Source organism: Alexandromys fortis, unplaced genomic scaffold (assembly GCF_014885135.2).
Source record: "Alexandromys fortis isolate MF-2015 unplaced genomic scaffold, M_Fortis_MF-2015_v1.1 scaffold_217, whole genome shotgun sequence".
In the NCBI taxonomy this organism is placed as follows: domain Eukaryota; kingdom Metazoa; phylum Chordata; class Mammalia; order Rodentia; family Cricetidae; genus Alexandromys; species Alexandromys fortis.
In genome coordinates this window covers 296,086-319,313 of record NW_026068098.1, presented here as the reverse complement: position 1 = coordinate 319,313, position 23,228 = coordinate 296,086, and the positions used below count along the sequence as shown (strand labels likewise).

General features: G+C 46.8%; 1 protein-coding gene across 3 annotated transcripts; it reads left to right on the top strand.

The window, feature by feature from the left end:
• Positions 1-8,272: 8,272 nt before the first annotated feature.
• Positions 8,273-22,292, top strand: Abcf2 (ATP binding cassette subfamily F member 2). Of its 3 annotated transcripts, none has more exons than XM_050123692.1 (15): positions 8,273-8,384; positions 9,016-9,215; positions 11,041-11,253; positions 11,596-11,778; positions 11,855-12,026; positions 14,250-14,345; positions 15,137-15,239; positions 18,251-18,346; positions 18,730-18,849; positions 18,928-19,017; positions 19,309-19,419; positions 20,048-20,110; positions 20,288-20,416; positions 20,906-21,109; positions 21,650-22,292. In XM_050123692.1, the coding sequence occupies exons 2-15, from the start codon at positions 9,056-9,058 to the stop codon at positions 21,785-21,787; spliced, it is 1,878 nt and encodes a 625-aa protein (XP_049979649.1). In that variant the 5' UTR covers positions 8,273-8,384; positions 9,016-9,055; the 3' UTR covers positions 21,788-22,292. The 3 variants fall into 3 exon arrangements, with proteins under 3 accessions (XP_049979649.1, XP_049979650.1, XP_049979648.1); XM_050123693.1 differs by lacking the exon at positions 8,273-8,384 and adding an exon at positions 8,480-8,788; XM_050123691.1 differs by lacking the exon at positions 8,273-8,384 and adding an exon at positions 8,480-8,890.
• Positions 22,293-23,228: the final 936 nt, after the last annotated feature.

The following is a 23,228-nucleotide window of genomic DNA, read 5'->3' as shown; positions in this document are numbered from 1 at the left end:
TATGCAGATGTGCGTACATATGTGTCTATGCGTGTGGAGGCCTGAGGTGGACATAGGGTGTCTTCCTCAGTCACTCTACACTTCACTTTTGGAGACAGGGTCTTTTTACTAAACTCAAGTTTACTGACTCAGGTAGACTGGCTGGCCAGGGACCCAGAGATCTGTCCTCACTTCCCCAGTACTGGGATCACCTGTTGAGTACCACTGTGCCCAGTGCATTAAACACAGGGCCCCGTGCTGATGTGGCAAACACCTTACTGAGTGAGACGTCTTCCCTGCTTCCTGGGTGAAAGATTTTGACCCACAGCCATTGGTAGCTCCTTTGCTTCATACAGAGTGTTTTTAAAGTCACTTACCTTTTTCTCATACTAGACGCTCTGCATTTATTAATGACATTGAATAAACAGCAAAGCACATCATCCCTAAACAAGTATTCCACAGCCACAGGAGAGCATGACAGAGCCCTGACGGAACTTAATTGGCTACTAGAAACCTAGGAATTTGGCTAATCTTTCTAATCGACTTGAGGTAAATACCCTACTACAGTCATTCTGAATGGGAAGGCTGGGTTTGAATGAAGTAGTCTATCAGGAGTCTGCACTGGTGCACAAGTCACTTCTTTCAAGGCACCTAGCACCTGGGTGTCATGGTCTGCTTATCTTTCAAAGGTTCTTTCTTCCTAGCTCAGGAAATAGTGGCAAGAGCTAACAGGTGAGGTCACAGCACAGTAAGACACATCTGCCCAGCAAAGGGAATCAATACCAGAGTGAAGAGAGAGCCAGCAAAATGCAAGAGCACTTTTGCCAGCTACTTGTCTGACACAGTGGAATATATATAAAGAACTGAAATAATTAAACATTAAAGAAACAAACAGTTTTATCAACAAATGGGCAAGTGAACTCAATGGACAGCTCTAAAAAGAAGTAGAAATACCCAATAAATACATGGAAAAAATGTTCAACTTCTTTAGCCACCAGGGAAACGCAAACCAAACCACAATGAGATTCTTTCTCACCCTAGAGTAGTAACTACCATCAGGGAAACAAAAATAGTCTATAGAGTCAGTTCCAGGACAGCTAGGGCTACACAGAGAGACCTTGTCTCAAAAAGCAAACAAACAAAGAAGAGGAAGAAGAAGAGGAGGAGGAAGAAGAAGAAGAGGAAGAAGGAAGAGGAGGAGGAATGAAAACAAAAATGATGCTGGGTGGTGGTGCACACCTTTAATCCCATAACTCAAGAGGAAGAGGCCGGTGGATCACTGTAAGTTCAAGGCCAGTCTGAATATAAACAAATTCCAGGACAGCCAGGACTATGTAAAGAGACCACGTCCTGAAAAATCCAAAAAAGGAGAGAAAGAAATAATGCAGTCGAAGAAGGGGTGAGATACGGGAAAACACCTTTGTACGCTACATAGTGTTGGTAGGAATGTAATTAGCCCAGCCACTGGGAAATAAGCATGGAAGTTCCTCAAAGATCTGAAAACAGAACTACCACATGATCTTAGCAGATCACTCCTGGGCATAGATCTAAATGACTCAAAGTAAGTCCCCATGCAATAGCTGCATACCTAGGTTACAGAATTATCCACAGTAGCCAATCTATGGAATCTGCCTATCAATGTCTGTCTTACCAGTGGTCAAATAGATAAATAAAATGGAATCTATTCCCACAATGGAGTATTTATTACTCAGCCTTAAAGAAGAATGGATTTATGTTATTTGTAAGAAAATGGATGGAGGCAAGCAGTGGTGGCGCACGCCTTTAATTCCAGTGCTTGGGAGGCAGAGGCAGGTGGTCTACAAGAGCGAATTCCAGGACAGGCTTTAAAACCATAGCAAAACCCTGTCTCGACAAATAAATAAATAAATAAATAAATAGAAAAGAAAAAGAAAATGGGTGGAACTGGAGAAAATGTTAAGCAAAAATAAGTTAGACTTAGACAGATATTGAATGTTTTCTCATGTATTAAAATCTAAATTTAAAAACAGAGACGTGCAAAGACTGGAGAGATGGCTCAGAGGTTAAGAGCACTGGCTGCTCTTCCAGAGGTCCTGCGTTCAATCCCCAGCAACCACATGGTGGCTCACAACCATCCATAATGAGATCTTGTGCCCTATTCTGGCATGAAGGCAGACATGCATGCAGAATACTGTATACATAATAAATAAATAAACATTAAAAATAATGTAAATTTTAAAAAAGGGAGAGAGGAGGGCTAGAGATAACTCAGTTAATAGAGGGATTGTGTAGTAAGCACGGAACCCTGGGTTTGATCCCCAGTACATATAAATGTGGGCATGGTGGCACATGCCCATATCCCTAGCACTCAGGAGGTACAGGAGAATCACAAGTTCGAGGTCATCCTGAGCTAACAGAGAGTTTAAGGTTTAGGCTACATGAGACCCTGAAAAACATCTTGGTAACACAGGCTCATGATTTTAGTCATCTCATCTACTTTGGAGGTTGAGGTACAAGAATCATCACCAGTTGTGTGTGTATGTGGGTGTGCAAGCTCAGTGGTAGACATATGTGAAACATGTCTCAGTTCAATTCTTAGCATGACACAAAACATACAAGTGAACAAAAGAGCATGAAGGTAGAAGGGGTCAAGAGTTAGGACTAGGAAAAGTAATAAACATGAACGATGGCATATGCTATATACATGTGAAAATTGACAATACAACTCTCCTTGGACAGTCGATGTAGGCTTTGAGTAAGGCTTCTTAAAAGCTTCCTCAGGAGTCAAGGGATAACTTCTACACACTGAAACTCCATGTGAGTTTACTTCGTAATGAGAAAGGCTGGCATAGAGAATGCCTCAGCAACCTCTGGCGCCACTTTGTTTGTACCATTCATTCTTTTCACAATTTATTTGGCAACCTGGGACCCCACCTGCCTGTGCTATGCACACAGTCCTCTCTCCCAACAGTGCACAGCATCCTGCTGTAAATCTGGAAACCCCATCTGTATCAGCCTGTAGATATACCAACTTTAAACAATAGAAACAAGTTACTTCCCTTAGGGATCCCAAGATAATGCCCCATTTGATGGAGGTGGGTCTTGTATCTTATCTGTTGATTTCATTGGTTAATAATAAAGAAACTGCCTCGGCCCTCATAGGACAGAAAATTAGGTAGGCGGAGTAGACAGAAGAGAATTCTGGGAAAAAGAAGCTGAGTAAGAGTCACCATGATGCTCTCACTCCAGACAGATGCAGGTTAAGATCCTCCCTGATAAGCCAGCTCGTGGGCTACACAGAATATTAGAAATGGGTTAGAACAATATGTAAGAGCTAGCCAATAAGAAGCTGGAACTAGCCGGGCCAGGCAGTGTTTGAAAGAATACAGTTTCCGTGTAATTATTTCGGGGCATAAGCTAGCCATGCGGGCAGCCGGGTGCCGGGGACGCAGCCCCGCCGCTCCTATTTCAACACCCATTTCTGCTCAGACATGTGCTGCAACTCATCCTCAAAACAAGAGGGATGGGATAATCTGACCTAAACTGGGTTTGGGTGCATGTGCAATACAAGAAACTGTGTCCTTTGAAGTTTTAGGGAGAATCCTCTATTATCATTTTATGCCTACATGCAATTGGGATGGTACATAATTAAAATCAGATGCATGGGTCTGGGGAGATGGCTCAGCATTTAAAAGTACTTGCTGAACAAGCATTGGCACCCAAGTTCAAAGCCCCAGAACTCATACAAAAAGGTAGGCATGGTTGAATATGTCTGTAACCCCGGTGCTATGGAGGGAGGTGGTGTAAGATATTTGTACACTGTGTGAAGGTATATTGCTGTGACTGGTGTAATAAAAAGCTGAACAGCCAATAGCTAGGCAGGAGGTGTAGGTGGGACTTCTGGGCAGAGAGAGAAAGTAGGAGGAAGAACTGAGCATCCAAGAGGAGACATGGAGGAAGCAGGATGGGCAGTACGTGACAGAATGTAGATTAATAGAAATGGTTAATTTAAGTTGTAGGAGCTAGTTAAAAACAAGTCTAAGCTAAGACCAAGCTTTCATAATTAGTAAGTCTCCGTGTCATTATTTGTGGGTTGGCAGCCCAAAGAAAAATCCTACCACAGGGTAATGTAGAGATAGGATCCATAGGGCTTGTTGGCTGCATCCTCCTCTAGGCTCAGTGACTCTGTCTCAAGGGAATAAGGCAGAGAGTGACAGTGCAGGACACCTAACATCTTCCTCTGGCCTCCATACACACATGTAAGCATATACCACACACACAAATAAAAAATTTTAACTGGCTAGTAAGATAGCTTAGCAGGTAAAAAGATCTCTTGCCACCAAAGCTTGATGATTTGAGTTTGATCTTGGGAATCCACGGTGGAAGGAGAAAATCAATTCAGAAGGTTGGCTTCTGACATCAGTGTGCATGTGGTATACACACAATAATAAACAAATAAAAATGTAAAGATCAGAAGCATCATGGGAAAGGTCATGAGTCATGAGCAAAAGCTTACGTAACTCAAACCTGTCTGTCAAAACAGAGAACCACTCATATTCACCAGTCAGTAAGCAGCCCCTTTCCCTTGGACTGCATAAAAGGAAGCCCCAAACATTCATCAGGGCCCTTGAGTGCATCCTCACTCATGTGCCCTGTGGTCAAGAGTGACAGTACGTACATTCCTGATCTGTACTATTACTTGGCCTTTGAATAAAGTTTTCTTGCTACTTTGAAAGCTGCATATGCCTATTTCAATGTGTAAGATGTCAATAGCAGGCTGGAGAGATGGCTCAGCGGTTAAGAGCATTGCTTGCTCTTCCAAAGGTCCTGAGTTCAATTCCCAGCAACCACATGGTGGCTCACAACCATCTGTAAAGAGGTCTGGTGCCCTCTTCTGGCCTGTAGGCATACCCACAGACAGAATATTGTATACATAATAAATAAATAAATAAATAAATAAATAAATAAATAAATAAATAAATATTTGAAAAAAGATGTCAATAGCACTACTCAGCTGGTAGAGGTCATACAGGGAACATGGTCAGTGATGTTTAAGTGACATATCTGAACTGTAAGCACTAGCAAACCATCAAGGAGGAAAACTTTCTATGATGCGGGAGAGGTGGGACCAGCTTTCTGAACTCTCCCAGTCACTGTCCTCTCTGCTTAATCAGTTCCAATGTGGCACAGAAGGTAGTGACAACAGAGTAAGATGAGGCCATCCTCAAAGGCAGAAGTGGACAATGGACTGAAAAAGGAGCATTGTAAAGGAAAAACATTTCTCAAGGGTTAGGCGGGTTAGTTTCGGGAACAGCATCCGGAGCAGCATTTTCCTGTCCAGGTGATTGACAAGCCCATTTGGATCTGCTGTGTGTGTGTGTGCTCGCGTCTTCTTGTCACCATATTTACATGTGTGCAGATGCCTGCAGAGGCCAGCAGAGGGCACCAGATTTCCGAGGACTATTTTCACAGGCAAGTCACCTGGTGTGGGTGCTAGGAATCAAAACACGCACCTCTGCAAAATGCTCTTAACATCTCTCCAGTCTTTGGATGAACTTTTGTTTGTTTGTTTTTGGAGACAGGGTTTCTCTGTGTAGCTTTGAAGCCTGTCCTGGAACCCACTCTGTAGATCAGGCAGACCTGGAACTCACAGTGCTCAGCCTGAGGTCTAGTCTTTAAAACACAAACAATGTAACAGCAGATTAAATAGAATTAAAGGGGGAGTCTATACAAAATAGCCTTTACCAGGTGTAATGAGCATGGAAGCAGATTCCTCTGAATGAATAAATAAAGGGGAATCTGTAGTGTAGATAGAGCAGGAAATTTATAGAATAAGAATGAATGTAACTTGGTGTAATGTAAAAGCATTTCTTCTTGTGTGGGGTATGGAAAATTACTAAGGTGAAATATTGGGAGAGCATTTGCCCGTTTGAAGGCTGCCACACCCATCTGGCCCTGCCAGATGTGGGGGGCTGCACCCAGCAACCGTGGTAACGAAATAATCTTGCCACACAAGAGGTTCCCCCACCCTTCTGTGGCCAGTCGATACTGATAACCTAGGACACCTGGTTATCGGAAGGATCAAACGAGGGGCAATTTTGAACTGGCATAAAAGAGGTGGCTGAAGCAGGGTGGTTATCTCACTTCTCACAATGGCTCTGGCACCAGGCCTCCGTGGAAAGAGAGATCCTCCTAGCCTGCCTCCCGAAAAGCAGCAATACTGAATGCCTTGCCTAAACATTTAATGCTCTGTCTCCCGAGCACAGAGCTTTGTCTCCCGAAAACAGACATTTAACACCTTACATCCCGAATGCAAATCCTCATTCCATGAGAGTGGACATTGAAGGTCTGTCTCCCGAGAACAGACTAGATACTCTGCCTCTCAGAATGCTTTGCCATCCCGAAAGCAAAGCTTCGTCTTTTGAGCAGACAGAACGCTTTGCCATCCCGAGAGCAAAGCCTCATCTTCGAGAGTAGAGAACTAAAAGCCTTGTCTCCTGAGACTCGGTCACCCGAAAGCCGAGTCCAAGGCACTACCAGATACCAGCCTGGAACATCAGGACCTTATCTCCCTAGTGCAGACTACGGGGTCAAGAGTCGATCTTCGCTACCCAGCCCCCAGTGCGGACAAGAGCCCAGCCTGAAGAAATTCAAAAAGCCCTTTTTAAGCCAGGGAATACCAGGTCGTACGATGCTATTTCATGTGTGTACGAGAGGTTAAGAGAAGAGCATAGACGTGTTAATACATATGTTAATGTGTGAAATGTTAAGAGACATTTTATGGATAATTGATCAGATTAGGAAATAATGGATAAGCTAAGGTTAAGGAGTGTTTTATAGATAATTAATGGATAAGTTGCATTAAGGTTATAGATAAGTAATGGCTAAGTTGTATTAAGGTTAAGAAGTGTTTTATGAATAAGTGATAAGTTAGATTAAGGTTATGACTTGGTTTTATGTATTAGGTTTAGTGGGATTGATAATTGTGATATTGAATTGCCTGTGTGTTGCCCATTATCAATCCCACATGCCTACTGAGATTGTAACCCCCATTGATGCATTGGATATTGAAGTTGCTAGTAAAGAATCATCATAAAAACAATTCTCTTGCTTGGTCTGGTTACTCATCACTCTCTGGGGAGAAGGGCACAGAGTCCTCATAGATATTACTCGAAAAGAACCTGGAGCTGAAGTCCCCCAGCTCGTAACACCAGGACAAACCAGGCTTCCCTTAGTGGGTCTCAACAAAGCTTTGCCTTCACCTTCTTCCTTTTCTAATCTTTGTAATCCTTTGAAATCTTGGGTGATGCTTTCTTTCTCAAAATTAGTGTGCTATCAAAGACACAGGAAGCAGGACCTGAAGCTGCTTATGATGTCCATCCTCGTTGACCTTCAAGCCTAATTTCTATTTAGCTTGGGGAAATGGTAACTGTAGAGGGAAAGGCTCACTTTCTGAGAGTGCACTCAAGGGAAGTAACGGTTTCTTTTGTTTCCTTTGGTGTCAAAGAGCCTGGAGTGGTAACAAGGGTCAAAAAAAAAAAATTAGTTACATTGTTTTGAGGCCACAGAGTAGAGTTTACAATGTACCTAACATTGAGTCTGTTAGAAATTTTAGACAGTGAATGTTTCATTTCAAAGGAAATGGAACAGGACAAGTCACAGCTGTCCATTAACCTAAACTCAGCAACGTGGTACTTTTACTTTAGACTGTTTCCACAACACTTACATGACTCTGATGGAATTCAGTAACTCGGCTAAGATACCAAACAAGGTTCAGAACAACGTCTGGCACTTTCTAAAAGTTTGATTAACGATGAACGAGGCTCTTCAATTTCGGTTCCATGAAACTAGGACTCCTTTCTCATATGGAGCCGTTGGTGTGGTCTGCGAAGGGCTACCTCACTTACAGTGCCGCCTCTGCCCAGCAGCACCGCACTCTTCTTTTTCCCTCCACCGCTACCTCTCTGCTCCCATTGTTAGGGCCAGCTCCCTTTGGAGGCAGGCTGGGAAGCGTAGTCGCACTCTGCTGGTTAAACCAGTTGAGCAGCCGGGTAAACTTATCTGCTAGAGGTGGTGTCCTGTCTGGGAGATCAGCTCGCCTCTCCGAGGAGCAATCTGGGATTTGCAGTTTCCAGCGCTTTAAACCGGCCTGCTGGGACAGGACTCCCGGACTCTAATCCTCCCTCAACGCGGAGTCTCGCGCGTTCTGATGGCGTCACTAGGATCGCGCAACACCTGGGAGTCACTGGTAGTTCTCGAGGAGAGTCCCGCTCGCGGTTGTTGCGAGTCAAGAACTACATTTCCCATGAGCCCACGCGGAGGCGCGCCAAAGGCCGCCCGGGGCCGTGATTGGCTGGCGAGCCGGCCGCACGCGGAGGAGCTCAAGGAGCAGCTCTGTTGCGACAGAGGCCGAGCAGCGAGCCCCCGTGAGTTGAGGGGGAAGGGGAGCCGGAGGGGAGGAGAGTGCGGACCCGTGAGCAGGAAGCGGGAGGAGAAGCGGAAGGGAGATCAGGATCGGGATGGAAAGGGCCGAAAGGGAAAAGAACTGGCCCAGGCAGAGACGGAGACGCGCGGGTTGTGGGGGAGGTTAGGGGCAGCGAGCGCGGAGACCCTTTGGGACCCGTCGCGGAGGACGCGTGGCTCCCGGGAAGAAACCGCGCCGCAGTCGGTGGGGTGGAGGGGAGCGACCAAAGCGAGGTCCGGGACGAACTCCTGGCGAAGACCCGAAAAGGAGGCGGCCGGCTGAGGCGCGCGAGCGCCAAGTTGGGAAACTAGAGACTAGGGGCAGAGCGGTCCCTCACCGAAGGCCCTGGGGGAAGAGCGCGTCCAAGTGAGGCCGGCGGTGGGGATTGGCGGGCGAGCCCAAAGGGAGGAGACGAGGCTGGAAGACCCGGTCGAGAGAGTGTGAGGGACCCTGACAAAGTTGGCAGAGGCAAGGCGGGGACAGAGTGGAGCACCAGAGGCTTGATAGGAAAATTCCAGGGAGGGATGGATTACTTCTCAGACATTCTTACCAGTAAGTTTAGAATTTTGTAGTATCTGTTTCCTTTTCTTCAGACTCCTGAAAGAACAGTAACTACCCCTGTGCCTCATCACCATGCCCTCCGACCTGGCCAAGAAGAAGGCAGCCAAAAAGAAGGAAGCTGCCAAAGCTCGACAGCGGCCCAAAAAGGGACATGAAGAAAATGGAGACGCTGTCACAGAACCTCAGGTGACAGAGGAGAAAAATGAGGAGGCCAATGGCAGAGAGGCCACAGGTGATGGAGGGGACTTGGGTGTATTTTCTGACCTGGTTGCCCCAGCCAAAATCAGAATCTGGGGGCAGAGGCAATGAAGAATGTGTCTAGTTGGGTGCAGGTGAATAGTCCTGTAATGTCAGCATTCGGGAGGCCAAGGCAAAATAATGGAGGGTTTGAGGCCAGCCTGGGCTTCTTTTACAGAATAAAAGTCACAACACACATGTCTTTATATGCCATGAAACCTTTTAGTGGCAACCAAACCCATAAAGTTGGAGATAGTGCCATCTTGTTACCGATCAAGGAAACTGAATTGAAGTGGCCAGCACAGACGGGAGTTGCTGATCCACCCCGATGCCATAGCAGACAGCGACAGAAAAGGCAACTTCCTATCCCTCTCCTCAGTTTTCCTTCCAACCTGTGGGGGCGAGCTTGTCAGGCTTTCATATGGCGGTACTCCTGATGTCACGGGGATGGTGATCATACTGATGAGAGTACCTGGCTGTGACGTGCTGTTCTGTGACGTTCTCCATACTAGCCGTGCTGCTCACCCGTGCTGCAAACAGGTTGCTTTCAGAAGATCTATTTTCTGGTGTCCCTTCTCTCTTGCTGTGAAAAAATGCTGATGGAAACCAATTTGGGAGGAAAAAGTTAGCTTCCTCTGACATGCCCAGGTTACAGTCCATCTTGGAGGGAAGAAAAGCAGGACTATGGAGGAACACTGCTTGCTGGTTTGCTCAGCTTTCGCATGTAGCCCATACCCATTTAACTAGGGGTGGCACTGGCCAGTCTGGTGAAGGCAGGCTTCAGGCTTCAGTTGGGGTCCCCTCTTCGCAGGCCTTTGTGAAGGTGATAGCTGAAGTTAGCTATGACAAGGAGGGGAACATGGCGGTGCATAATAGTGAGCATCCCAGTGTAAGGCCTGTGCCTTCACCACCCCCGAAACCTGGCTGCACAGTCCTGGGGCTGCATGTGCACTGCTCCTTGTCCCTTTGATGTTACCACATTTTTTTATCCTTCCATGCATTAAGTTTTTTTTTTTAATATTTGTTTATTTATTATGTATACAATATTCTGTCTGTGTGGTATGCCAGCAGGCCAGAAGAGGGCACCAGACCCCATTACAGATGGTTGTGAGCCACCATGTGGTTGCTGGGAATTGAACTCAGGACCTTTGGAAAAGCAGGCAATGCTCTTAACCTCTGAGCCATCTCTCCAGCCCCCATGCATTAAGTTTTGATACCATAGTGTTTGCGCAAGCTGTATGTGACATTTTCTCTCAAAGCCTGGTTTAGTATGGCAGTGTCTTCTGATGACAGCTAACATCAGTCGTGTTCCTGTTCACTCTCCCCTGTGCCATTTTGCAGTGTTTCGTATATCTCTTTTGGTCATCTCACTTGTTTATATGACTATGCAGGGACCATGTTTTGAGGTGTGTGTGTGTGAGAGAGAGACTTGTACCACAGATAAATACTAAACATTTGAAACATAATAACATTAATAAAGTGAACAGAAATAATAGAAAGTAGAGTTAAAAACGACTGGTAGAGCTAAGTGGTAAGAATTGTCTCTAAAGTAAGAGTTCTAGAAGGAAGCTAGTGGATCCTGGCTGGAGTTGTGGACGGTGGGGAAGTTAAGCACAGTGGGAGGGCAAGAGAACTCGGAATCAGAGACTGCATAGTAAAACTTGTCTGTGAAAGCAGGGTGTTGGGCAAGGCTTGTCGTGTGTACTGGATGTAAATCTAGAGTCTGCTTCAGATGACCTGAGCTCAGGACCTGTGGAGCGGCCTGTTTGACCCCCCCATCTGAGTCTGACAACACCTCCCCACATTACATCTGTCTCTAGAAGTGGATTTGCTGACCAAGGAGCTAGAGGACTTTGAGATGAAGAAAGCTGCTGCTCGCGCTGTCACCGGCGTCCTGGCCTCTCACCCCAACAGTACCGACGTCCACATCATCAACCTCTCTCTCACCTTTCACGGTCAAGAGCTGCTCAGTGACACCAAGCTAGAACTAAACTCAGGCCGTCGTTATGGCCTCATTGGCTTAAATGGAATTGGTGAGGCCCTCAGCAAAGTGGGAGGGTTCTCTTTCTTGGCTCATCTGTTACTCAGTATGTATTTAACACTAGCAAAGCAAGGAATTAATTCTATAAGTGGGGACCAGACATGCAATTTATGACACAGCCGTGTGCAGAAGGTGCTAGAGCAGTTGGTTGGGGAAATGGGGATGGGGGATAATGTGTGAAGCCATTGTAAAGGAACCTCACAGGAGCAGTAGCACAAGACTTGACCTTGGAAAGGGAATCCTGTGAGTGAAGGATAGTGGGATCCGAGTGAGAGGGTGGAACCAAGGAAGGCCCTTAAAGAGTGTGGACCCGGTTTCTTTATGTCGCTCTCAGGAAAGTCCATGCTGCTCTCTGCTATTGGGAAGCGTGAAGTGCCCATCCCTGAGCACATAGACATCTACCATCTGACTCGCGAGATGCCTCCTAGCGAGAAAACACCCTTGCAGTGTGTGATGGAGGTGGACACAGAGCGGGCCATGCTGGAGAGGGAGGCTGAGCGCTTAGCTCACGAGGATGGTAAGGCTCTATACCCAGGGGCGGGCTGGGCTTCCTCCTGGAACCCTCGGGGAGCTGACAGTATGTACTACCACAGCGGAGTGTGAGAAGCTCATGGAGCTCTATGAGCGGCTGGAAGAGCTGGACGCCGACAAAGCCGAGATGAGGGCCTCAAGGATCTTACATGGGTTGGGTTTCACACCTGCCATGCAGCGCAAGAAGCTGAAAGACTTCAGTGGTGGCTGGCGGATGCGAGTTGCTCTTGCCAGGTGAGTTTGCTCCCTTCCCCTCTTTCTTTGGAGCCCCCATCTCTTGGAGTTGAATGTTCATTCTGGTAGGACAGTAGACCTGGTAGCATGGTCAGTTTGTGCCAGCTGAGGTAACCATCAGTGATGTGGCATGGACAGGTGTGTCAGCTAGACTGTGAACGTCCTGGCTGAGGTACTCAGAAGTGCTTCCATGCTCAGTGCTGGGACTTCTGCATGTGGTCCAGGAGTACTCCTGAGCAGACTCAAGTTAAACAGTAGAGTTAAGCTTTTCTTTCACCTGACCCCTTCCTGCTTTTTGTGCTTCCATCCTGCTAATTTTTATGATAGTAAAATATTAGACAGCCTTGATATCCCCTTTTTTTTAAATTTATTTTACGTATATAGTGTTCTGGGCACCAGATTTCACTATAGATGGGTGTGAGCCATCATGTGGTTGCTGGGAATTGAACTCAGGACCTCTGGAACAGCAGTCAGTTCTCTTAACCTCTGAGTCACCTCTCCAGCCCTCCCCTGTCTTTTTACCCCTGGAAACCTGTGCTTACCAGTGAGTTTCTATAGTCCAGCTGCTTCCATGCACTCCCCAGAGTGCCGAGTCGTGTTTATCTGGTTTCTGTTACAGCTATGAAGTAGCTGAGTGAGGCTGCACACTTTAGAAAGAAAAGAGGCTCGTGGTTCTGGAAGTACAAGGCAAAGGGGCCTCATTTGGTGGTGGTTTTGCTAGCAGAGTCCTGGAGTGTAGTGTAGGCTTCATGTGGTGGGAGAGACGGAAGTTCGCATGTCTGTCTTCTTGTCTCCTTATACAGCCACAAATGTGCTCATTGGGCTCTATCCTATGGCTTTGCCTAATCCTGCTCACATTGCAGAGGCCAAGCACCAACATTTAGATGCATTTCTACCCTCTTAATGTCTCTCAGTGAGGACTCCACATGTATTCAAGCCATAGTTGTTCTGCATCACACCGTTCCAGGGAAGCAGGTTGCTGAGGCTGTTCCATGGGCCTAGTGAGTTGCCTGTGTCTTAAAACATGAGTGCAGTGGCTCCTCTTGTTAACCAGAAGCTGCTCTGGGTGGCTTAGGAGCTTTGGAGACCACTCTCAGTTTGAGTGTGATGCTCAGAAATATTCTTACCAGGTTCCCAAGAGTGGTGACTGCAGTCTGGAAGCCAGAGCTTTAGCCTGTTCCTTGACTACCTGCATAAGAAAAGGACTTTGGGGGCTTCAGAGATGGCTCAGAGGTAAAGAGCAGTGGCCGCTCTTCTGGAGGACCCAGGTTCTATTACCAGCACCCACATGGCAGCTCACAACTATCAGTAAACTCCAGCTGCAGGGGATACAACACCATCATACAGACAGACAGACATGCAGGCAGAACACCAATGTACACAAAATAAGGATAAATTATTTTTTAAAAAAGAAAGAAAGAAAAGAACTTTGTTTGGGTGCTTGTTGGAGTCTGGTAGCCCTGTCCATTGTCTAACTAATGGTTGTTACCTTGCTAACTTGTTTCCTCTTGTGCTCTGATGCCTGCCAGCTGCCTGCCATTTCAAACCTCACAGGTGCAAAAGGCCTTCTCAGCCTTACCTGTATGCTGCATCCCTATAACTCACTTTCTGCCTTTCATTCCTGAGTTCTGGAGACCCTTCTTTCTCTGAGGTAGAAAACAGAGATTACTGTTGTGGAATATTTGTTTAACTCTGTAAAGATATGTTACTTTTTTGTTGTTACATTTTACAGAATATTTGTTAACTGAATAAAGATGTGTTACATTTGTTTCACCTTGCCTACCTAAGGCACTGATCTGTAGAATAAAAGGCTGAAAGGCCAATGACTAGGCAGGAGAGGGATGGGCGGTGCTGGTGGGCAGAGAAAATAAGTAGCAGGGGGATTCTAGGCTGGGGGAGGAGAGAGAGAGGGAGAAAAAAAGGGAGATGCCAGGCAGACACAGAGGAAGCAGGAAAGTAGGACATACACAGTGAAAAAAAGGTAAAAAGCCACGAGGCAAAACTTGTATGAAGAGAAATGGGTTAAATTAAGATATAAGAGCTAGTGAGACAAGTTCAAGTTAAGGCCGAGCATTGGTAATTCATAAGTCTCTGTGTCATGGTTTGGGGGCTGCTACAGATTGACTTGAGGATTCAGTCCAGACCTGACCAGTATTGTGACAGGCAAGCTGTGCCTTCCACTCAGCATTCAGGGTGCCTCTTGTTCCCTTCTGTGCCCTTCAGAGCCCTCTTTATTCGGCCTTTCATGCTGCTTCTGGATGAGCCTACCAACCACCTGGACCTGGATGCTTGTGTGTGGCTGGAAGAGGAACTTAAGACGTAAGGGGTGGGACTGGGAGCCACAGATCCTGAGGGGTCGTTAGCACAGTGCAAAGAAAATAGATGCCCAGAAGCTGCCCTGATGAGTGTGAAAGGAGACCAGAGAGGCCAGATGTAGCCAGTGCCAAATGCAGTTAGAGTAGACCTTTCTGTTTCATTGAGGTGTTTTTGTAAGTCTGAAATGTATGAGCCTTTAAAACCAAAACCTTTTGTTTTTCCTATGTCTGAAGTACATCTTTATTAAAGACAATGTTTAATTGTATGTATATATCTGAGTATGTTCATGCACAAACACAGAACATGTAAAGTGAGTCCAATACTTCATGACATGGTGATAAAGAAAAATACTATCAAATAAGGTTATGTCTTTATAACCAAAGACCTGAGTAGCTTGGAATATTGTCTCAGCTTTAAAAGGAAATAGTAGCATATACCCCAGTGCTGTCTCAAAAGAAAGGGCTCAATGTTTCTCTTATGGAATGGGTTTGAGTTGGCCTAGCCCATAGTTCTGGATACGTTTTATTTAAATATTGTATATACAGACTTCACTACTACTCCATCTCTGCTGACAGAATGGAAGACTCGGGCTCAGACTCTCTTACCACTGGCAGGCTCCAGGAGCTTTACTGAGGGAATGCAGTGCTGCCTAAGTCCCTGCTGGCTGCAGGAACTGCAAGGGCACTTGGGTGTGAGGGTGGGAAAGGGTGAGGGCTTTCTGGATGTGTATATGTAGGCTTTTTTTGACCAGTCTCTTGCTTGCAACCTTCCTGACTGGCTCTTTGGCTTCACAGTTTCAAGCGCATCCTGGTCCTCGTGTCCCATTCCCAGGACTTTCTGAATGGGGTCTGTACCAATATCATCCACATGCACAACAAGAAACTGAAGTATTACACGGTGAGTGGGCCTTGGCTCCTGCACCTAATTCTTCTTTGAATTTATTAAATACCAAAACAGCCTTTTAAAGAAGTCCTGCAGCTTATTTTAGTTCCAAAGCCTTTGCGCTTGACCATAGTCTACAGTTGGCAGCTGCTGTATGTGTGTGTGTTTGCCTTACGCAAAGAAGTTGACTTCTTTCAGTGCCTGGGGAAGGAGCTGGTCCTGCTCACTGGTGTGAGAGAGAGGTTGATGCACAGGAAAATACGGTAGTATCTTAGTAGTCTCTCTGTTATGCTTTGTCTTTTTTTTTTAATCTTTTTTTAAAAATATTTATTTAATTATTATGTATACAATATTCTGTCTGTGTGTATGCCTGCAGGCCAGAAGAGGGCACCAGACCCCATTACAGATGGCTGTGAGCCACCATGTGGTTGCTGGGAATTGAACTCAGGACCTTTGGAAGAGCAGGCAATGCTCGTAACCACTGAGCCATCTCCCCAGTCCCTAAGTTCTTTTCTTTATATGTATGGGTGTTCATTGCCTACATGGTCTCTACGTGTGTCATATACAGTGCCCAGTGAGGCCAGAAGAGGGTGTTAGATCCCGTGAAACTGAGTTGTGAACATGGATATGTGCCACCATGTGTGTGCTGAGAATTGAGCCTGGTTCCTTTGGAAGAGCAGCCAGTGCTCTTAACCACTGAGCCTCCATCCCCTCTTCTGTAATCTTAATAATCATATTTTTCAGGTTACTTTTAAAATTAGCAACTGCTTTCTAGGTGAATACACAGTCTGCCTATTTAGTGGCCTGTTTGTTAGGTTTTATTAGTGGATGACTAGCTTGAATCTTGGGCTTTGGTTCAGTTAGAAGCCATGGCAATCCAGTTGGCCATGATCCTAAGTCCAGGTGGGGGACAATCCTTATTACCCATAAGTGGCATTAGCCTCTAAGTAGGCTGTAAGAGGTGGTTGAGGGCCTGAGCTCCATGGTGTCTGCTTGACTGTACCCGGGGCTTCTGCAGACACCGAGTGTTCTGGTTAATCTTAGGATTTGACATGGAGCTTGGCTTGGCTGAGTAAAAGACATGGAATTTAAAATAAACATCTATACAATGGAAAAAAGAGAGCATCTTCAACAAATTGTGCTGGCAAAACTGGATTTCAATCTGTAGAAAAATGAAAATAGATCCATGTCTGTCACCATGCACAAAACTCAAGTCCAAGTGGATTAAAGACCTCAATATCAGTCTGAACACACTGAACCTGATAGGAGAGAAAGTGGGAAGTACACTACAACAAGTGGGCACAGGAGACCGCTTCCTACGTATAACAGCAGCAGCACAGACAGTAAGGGCCGCATTGAATAAATGGGACCTCATGAGACTGAGAAGCTTCTGTAAAGCAAAGGACACTGTCGCTAAGACAGAAAGGCAACCCACTGACTGGGAGAAGATCTTCACCAACCCCGCAACTGACAAAGGTCTGATCTCCAAAATATATAAAGAACTCAAGAAACTAGACTGTAAAAGGCTAATCAACCCAATTATAAAATGGGGCACTGAGCTGAACAGAGATCTCTCAACAGAAGAAGTTCAAATGGCCAAAAGACACCTAAGGTCATGCTCAACTTCCTTAGCGATCAGGGAAATGCAAATCAAGACAACTTTAAGATACCATCTTACACCTGTCAGAATGGCTAAAATCAAAAACACCAATGATAGCCTATGCTGGAGAGGTTGTGGAGAAAGGGGTACACTTATCCATTGCTGGTGGGAATGCAAACTTGTACAACCACTCTGGAAAGCAGTGTGGCAGTTTCTCAGAAAATTTGGGATCAACCTACCCATGGACCCAGCAATACCACTCTTGGGCATATACCCAAGAGAGGCCTTATCATGCAACAAAAATATATGCTCTACTATGTTCATAGCAGCATTGTTTGTAATAGCCAGAACCTGGAAACAACCTAGATGCCCTTCAATTGAAGAATGGATGAAGAAAGTATGGAATATATACATATTAGAGTACTACTCAGCAGTAAAAAACAAGGACTTCTTGAAGTTTGCAGGCAAATGGATGGAAATAGAAGACACTATCCTGAGTGAGGTAAGCCAGACCCAAAAAGAGGAACATGGGATGTACTCACTCATATTTGGTTTCTAGCCATAAATAAAGGACATTGAGCCTATAATTCGGGTTCTTAGAGAAGCTAAATAAGAAGGAGAACCCAAAGAAAAACATATAGGCATCCTCCTGAATATTAACCTTCATCAGGCGATGAAAGAAGACAGAGACAGAGACCCACATTGGAGCACCGGACTGAAATCTCAAGGTCCAAATCAGGAGCAGAAGGAGAGCGAACATGAGCAAGGAACTCAGGACCACGAGGGGTGCACCCACACACTGAGACAATGGAGATGCTCTATCGGGAACTCACCAAGACCAGCTGACCTGGGTCTGAAAAAGCCTGGGTTAAAACAGGTCTCACTGAACATAGCGGACAATGAGGACTACTGAGACCTCAAGAACAATGGCAATGGGTTTTTGATCCTATTGCATGTATTGGCTTTGTGGGAGCCTAGGCTGTTTGGATGCTCACCTTACGAGTCCTGGACGGAGGAGGGTTTTCTTGGACTTCCCACGGGACGGAGAGCCCTGATTGCTCTTTGGGCTGACGAGGGAGGGGGACTTGATTGGGGGAGGGGGAGGGAAAGGGGAGGTAGAGGTGGGGAAGAGACAGAAATATTTAATAAATTAAAAAAAAAGAAAATAAACATCTATACATTTCCGGTTAGGCTGTAGCATGACTTAGTGGTACATCTTTGCCTAATGTGTCATGTTAGTGTCCTGGGTTCCGTCCTCAAGACTGCAGAAACAAACACCAGGTTCTAGGTTAGCATGCACTGCTTTAATGCAGTTCCTCTCTTACTACTGCTCAGACTTAGAACAAAGCCTATCAGTGATGTTGTCACCCTCTAATCTGAGTGAGAACCCAGGACTGAGCCCCCTTGCCTGGGCTGTCCCCCACAGGGTAATTATGATCAGTATGTGAAGACACGGCTGGAGCTGGAGGAGAACCAAATGAAGAGGTTTCACTGGGAGCAGGACCAGATTGCACACATGAAGGTAGGGAAGTTATGCTGCCGTTCTCCACGCGTTTTGGGAAATGATGGGGGCTGGGAGAAGCTGGGAAGGATCCTTTCTTAAGCTTAAGGTTAAAGAATTAATGCTGGGTGTGGTGGTGCACGCCTTTAATCTCAGTACTTGGGAGGCAGGGGCAGGTAGATCTCTCAGTTTGAGGCCAGCCTGGTCTACAGATTGAGTCTCAGGACAGCCAGGGCTACACAGAGAAACCCTGCCACAAGCAAGCAAACAAAACAAAACAAAGCTACTGCTTGTGGTGTTCTATGCACGTGCACACCCTAAGCCCCAGCGTGGTCTCCTGTACACCCGTTAAGCCTTTTATTCTCTCTCGCACACACTTCAAGCCCTCTTCTGGTCTCTTTCAGAACTACATTGCCAGGTTTGGCCATGGAAGTGCCAAGCTGGCCCGGCAGGCTCAAAGCAAAGAGAAAACACTACAGAAAATGATGGCATCGGGGCTGACTGAAAGAGTTGTGAGTGACAAGGTAAGGTCTCCTGGTTAGATTAGGTGGCTGAGGCGTGGGTTAGGAAAAGTACTGACACGAGATACCTTCTCTTCTTAGACGCTGTCATTTTATTTCCCACCATGTGGTAAAATCCCACCACCTGTCATTATGGTGCAGAACGTGAGCTTCAAGTATACAAAAGATGGGGTGAGTATAGGCCAGAGCACATGGAAAGAGCCGGTGTGTAGCTTGGGGGCTGGGTATATTTTGCATAGGCAGTTTCAGCAGTGGAAGCCTCTCCCATTTTTGCTGCCTGTATCTGCTGACTTTTACCAGGGAGGGGATGATTTTCAGGCTTAACAGATGGAAGCGGTGGTTTGGGATCAGCTTTGACAGTGATACCTCCTCCATTTTCTCCACCTATGGAGTTGGCATGCCAGGCTGAGCAAATTCAAGTGCTAACCCTTGTTCCCCCTCTCTCTCTTTAACCCACCTCAGCCTTGCATCTACAATAATCTAGAGTTTGGCATTGACCTTGACACACGAGTGGCTCTGGTAGGACCCAATGGTGCAGGGAAGTCCACTCTGTTGAAGCTGCTAACTGGAGAGGTAATGGTGCCAAGGTGGTTCTGGTCCCTTCATTAAGGAAGAAGGGAGTGAGTGTGTGCTCTGGTTGAGTGAGCCACCTGGAGGAGCTGGGGCGGTGCTGAGGCCAGGGAGGCTGGGTGGGGAAGAATCTGTATGACTGAGAATGCTTGTGGGTGCATGCATGTGACGGTGTTTGGTAGGCTGTAAGGACAGGGCACCCATACCTTGGAATTTCTTTAGAGAAAATGTGTGTTGTGTCTACATCAAATGCCTTATTGATGTATTATACAGTGGGCCTTTCATGTCCACCTAGTAAACTGCTATGTATCTTTGCCTCCCTTAAGAGTCTGTTTCAGTGAGTCTTCCTAAGTTTATACTTTTACACCTGTTTTATTGTGTGTGCATTCACATGTGGTCAGAGGACAGTTGTGGGTGTCAGTTCTCACTTTCCACCATGTGGGTTCCAGATCAGCTCAGGCTGTCCGTGTTGGCAGCCAGTTACTTAGTCCACTCAGTGTCTGCACCAAAGAGTGCTTTGACGGTAGTCTGTGTGTTGGCGAAGTGGAACGATGGGAATGTTGTCGAGCCATGTGTGTGTGCTAGCGTCTGTTTGGGTTTCCTTTTCTGATTCTACTTAACTTTTTCCTAGCTTCTACCCACAGATGGAATGATCCGGAAGCATTCTCACGTCAAGATAGGACGTTACCATCAGGTACAGGCCCGGCATCAGTGTTGGGGGTCCGAGCCCCTCCTCTGGGAACATCCGCTTCTGCTTCTCCCTGCTTCTTGAATCCTGAGCAAGTGCCTTTTAGGGTAGGCCCCTGTCGTACCAAGTGGCCTCCATTAGGAGGAGGTTCCCCCAAATATGGTGGTCTTGTTTTCTCTGCAGCACTTACAGGAGCAGCTGGACCTGGACCTTTCACCATTGGAGTATATGATGAAGTGCTACCCAGAGATCAAGGAGAAGGAGGAGATGAGGAAGATCATTGGGAGATATGGCCTCACTGGGAAACAGCAGGTGAGAGAGGAGTGCTGGGAAGGACCCAAGATGACTCGGAGGCTATGACCAGATGGTCAAGGAACACTCCTCACACCTAGCTTTGGGAGCAATCCCAGAGTCTCCTCTATTTCTTTCTTCTAAAGTGCCATGTACTATGAGTTTGTAGGAAAGGATAGTGAACGGGACTCTTGACACAGGCTCTTGAGCCAGAGTGCATGAGAGAACTAGAAAACACGTGAAACTGCAGGGTCCCTGGATCATACCATTGCATCAGAACTGACATGCTGATTGTAAGAGGCTGACTGGTCCTGTTCCCAGGTGTCCCTGTCAGACCTCAAGGCTAACGGCCTGGCCAGTGTCTTGCTGTATGATCTTGGATCATCCTAGGCTCGTGTCTTGCAAAAAATAAATAAAAGGCAATAATGGCAACGGGAGCCAGAGAGGGGAAAGAGGGCTCATGCTGCATGGCAGGTGTAACACCAAGTTCTTAAGTCATGGTTCCTCTAGGTGAGCCCAATCCGGAACCTGTCAGATGGGCAGAAGTGCCGAGTGTGTCTGGCCTGGCTGGCCTGGCAGAACCCTCACATGCTGTTTCTGGACGAGCCTACCAATCACCTGGACATCGAGACCATTGATGCACTGGCAGATGCCATCAATGAGTTTGAGGGTGGCATGATGCTAGTCAGCCACGACTTCAGACTCATCCAGCAGGTGGGTGTGACCTGAGCACATAGTGGAGTGTGGGTAGAAGATTGTGTGAATCACTTGCGGCCCGTGGAGGGCATAACACGTTGGCTAAATTCAGTGAAGGGCTCAGGTCCTGGTGATAGCCAGATCTCATGATTCTGTAGGGATAGTAGTTAACTTGGTCTAGGTGACCCAAATGAGGAAATCGGACTTTTATTACTGTCTCAAGATTCTTCAGCCCAAAATAAGTGTTGTAGTAAGAAGAATCTGGATTATGAGGAGGAAAGGCGACTGGCTGTTTCTGAGCTTGTAAAGAAGCAAAGGTAGACACCTGGCTCATGAAGCCTTTGAACAGATCAGGAGCCTGTTGGAGACCTCACAGCAGGATCTGGCTTGGAAAATTCTGGAATGCTGGTTCTAGTGCTCTTGAGTAAAATACCCCCAGATAAGGGTTTGGGCAGGGCCTCAGAAGACAGGCTGTTTCATCCAGGAAGTCTCATACAATGCCTGGTGGTGGGGAGGGTGCCGAGGACTGGCTGTATTGAGCCCAGCATCTGCTTCCAGGTCGCACAGGAGATTTGGGTCTGTGAGAAGCAGACGATCACCAAGTGGCCTGGAGACATCCTGGCCTACAAGGAGCACCTCAAATCCAAGCTGGTAGATGAGGAACCCCAGCTCACCAAGAGGACCCACAACGTGTGAGCCCTCAGCCAGGCTTGGGTCAGGAATGCCACCTGGAGACTGCCAGCTGACACCTGACCAGCCACTCAGGACAGGACCCTGGGGCTGCATTCCCACATTGCTGCAATACTGCCCCAGCCTCTCCCCTCAGCCTGCCTTTGCTGCATCTTATCTCCAGCTGTCCGTTTCCCATCTTCCTTCCATTTGGATCTGTGTCTGGACTTGGCTGGCTGTTCCCTCTAGACCTTCACTGGCTACCTTGTCCTGAGAGATGCAGCCAGGGGTCCCTGGGTTAACCCAAGGGCACAAGCCTGGGTCTGGCCCTGGAAGGATTCAAGAGCCTTGTTTTATGGGTTTTGGTGATGTTGGGGGAATACTGCCAGCCCATCACCCCCATTCCTTATTGCTTCTGGTTTGGAGCCCTGGGCCAGGGCTGTAGTCCTGGTCGATATTTTAATAATTATTTAACTGTAGATCTGTGTGTCATCTACAACGTGTCCAATAAAGAGGAAGCCACAGTCCCTCCTTCCTGGGTCTCTTGAACATTCTTTCTCTCCCTGAAGTCAGCATTCCCTTCCCCTCAGCAGCCATGGGCCTGAGAAGACAGAAGTCTGTCCCTCTGGAGCTGCAGAAACATACTGCTCCCCCCACCCATCCTGTCCAGACCAAGCTTTCCCTCAGGCCTGTGTTTCAGGAGACTTGGCTGTGGAGAGGGCTCATCAGGTCACAGAGGTAGACCTTGACAACTTTTTGACAGTAATGGACGCAGCTAGGAGCTAACGTTCCTAACTGGTTTCCTGGTGTGTGATGCTGAGCAGGAGGCCATGGACCATACTTTGCAATGTGGTGTACTCTTGCCACCACTTACCTCACATAGGTAGAGCTTGTTAAAAATCCAGGTTCCTTTTCTACACCTGTCACTTGGTGGAGTGGGAGGTGCAGAATCTGGGGTCTGTATGTGCAGTTCCTGGACTGGCAGGAGTCTTTGTCTGTCTGGCCTTTTGGAACTTTGAGGCTTTGTGTCAGCAGGCACTACCATATCCACCTTACCCGGGGGTGGTTGTTACCCTACCCCTGAAACCTTAGTGGCCACCTTTGTTGGAAAGCATACCAACCATTTTAAAGTATGTATTAACAGCACATCTAAGAGCTTACAAGGAGCATTCAAACAAGTGGGAAAGGCTATAAATCAATATTAAATTGTGGTTTGGGAACTAGGAGAATCAGAAGTACTCAAAAGGGAGGGAAATCTCTGATCACAGCCTAGAAAGGCAGACTTAATCTTGTTCCTTTAAAAAAAAAAAAAGTGATAAGCATCTGCCCTCCCCAGATGGTGAGGTCCCAGAGCTCTTAGCAGAGGGACCAAGCCATCCATCCCATTGAGAGCTGAGACTAACAGGTCTCTGCTCCCAGAGGACTTGGCTCTGCTGCCTGAGCTGGGAGCAAAGTGGTCTGAATCGCC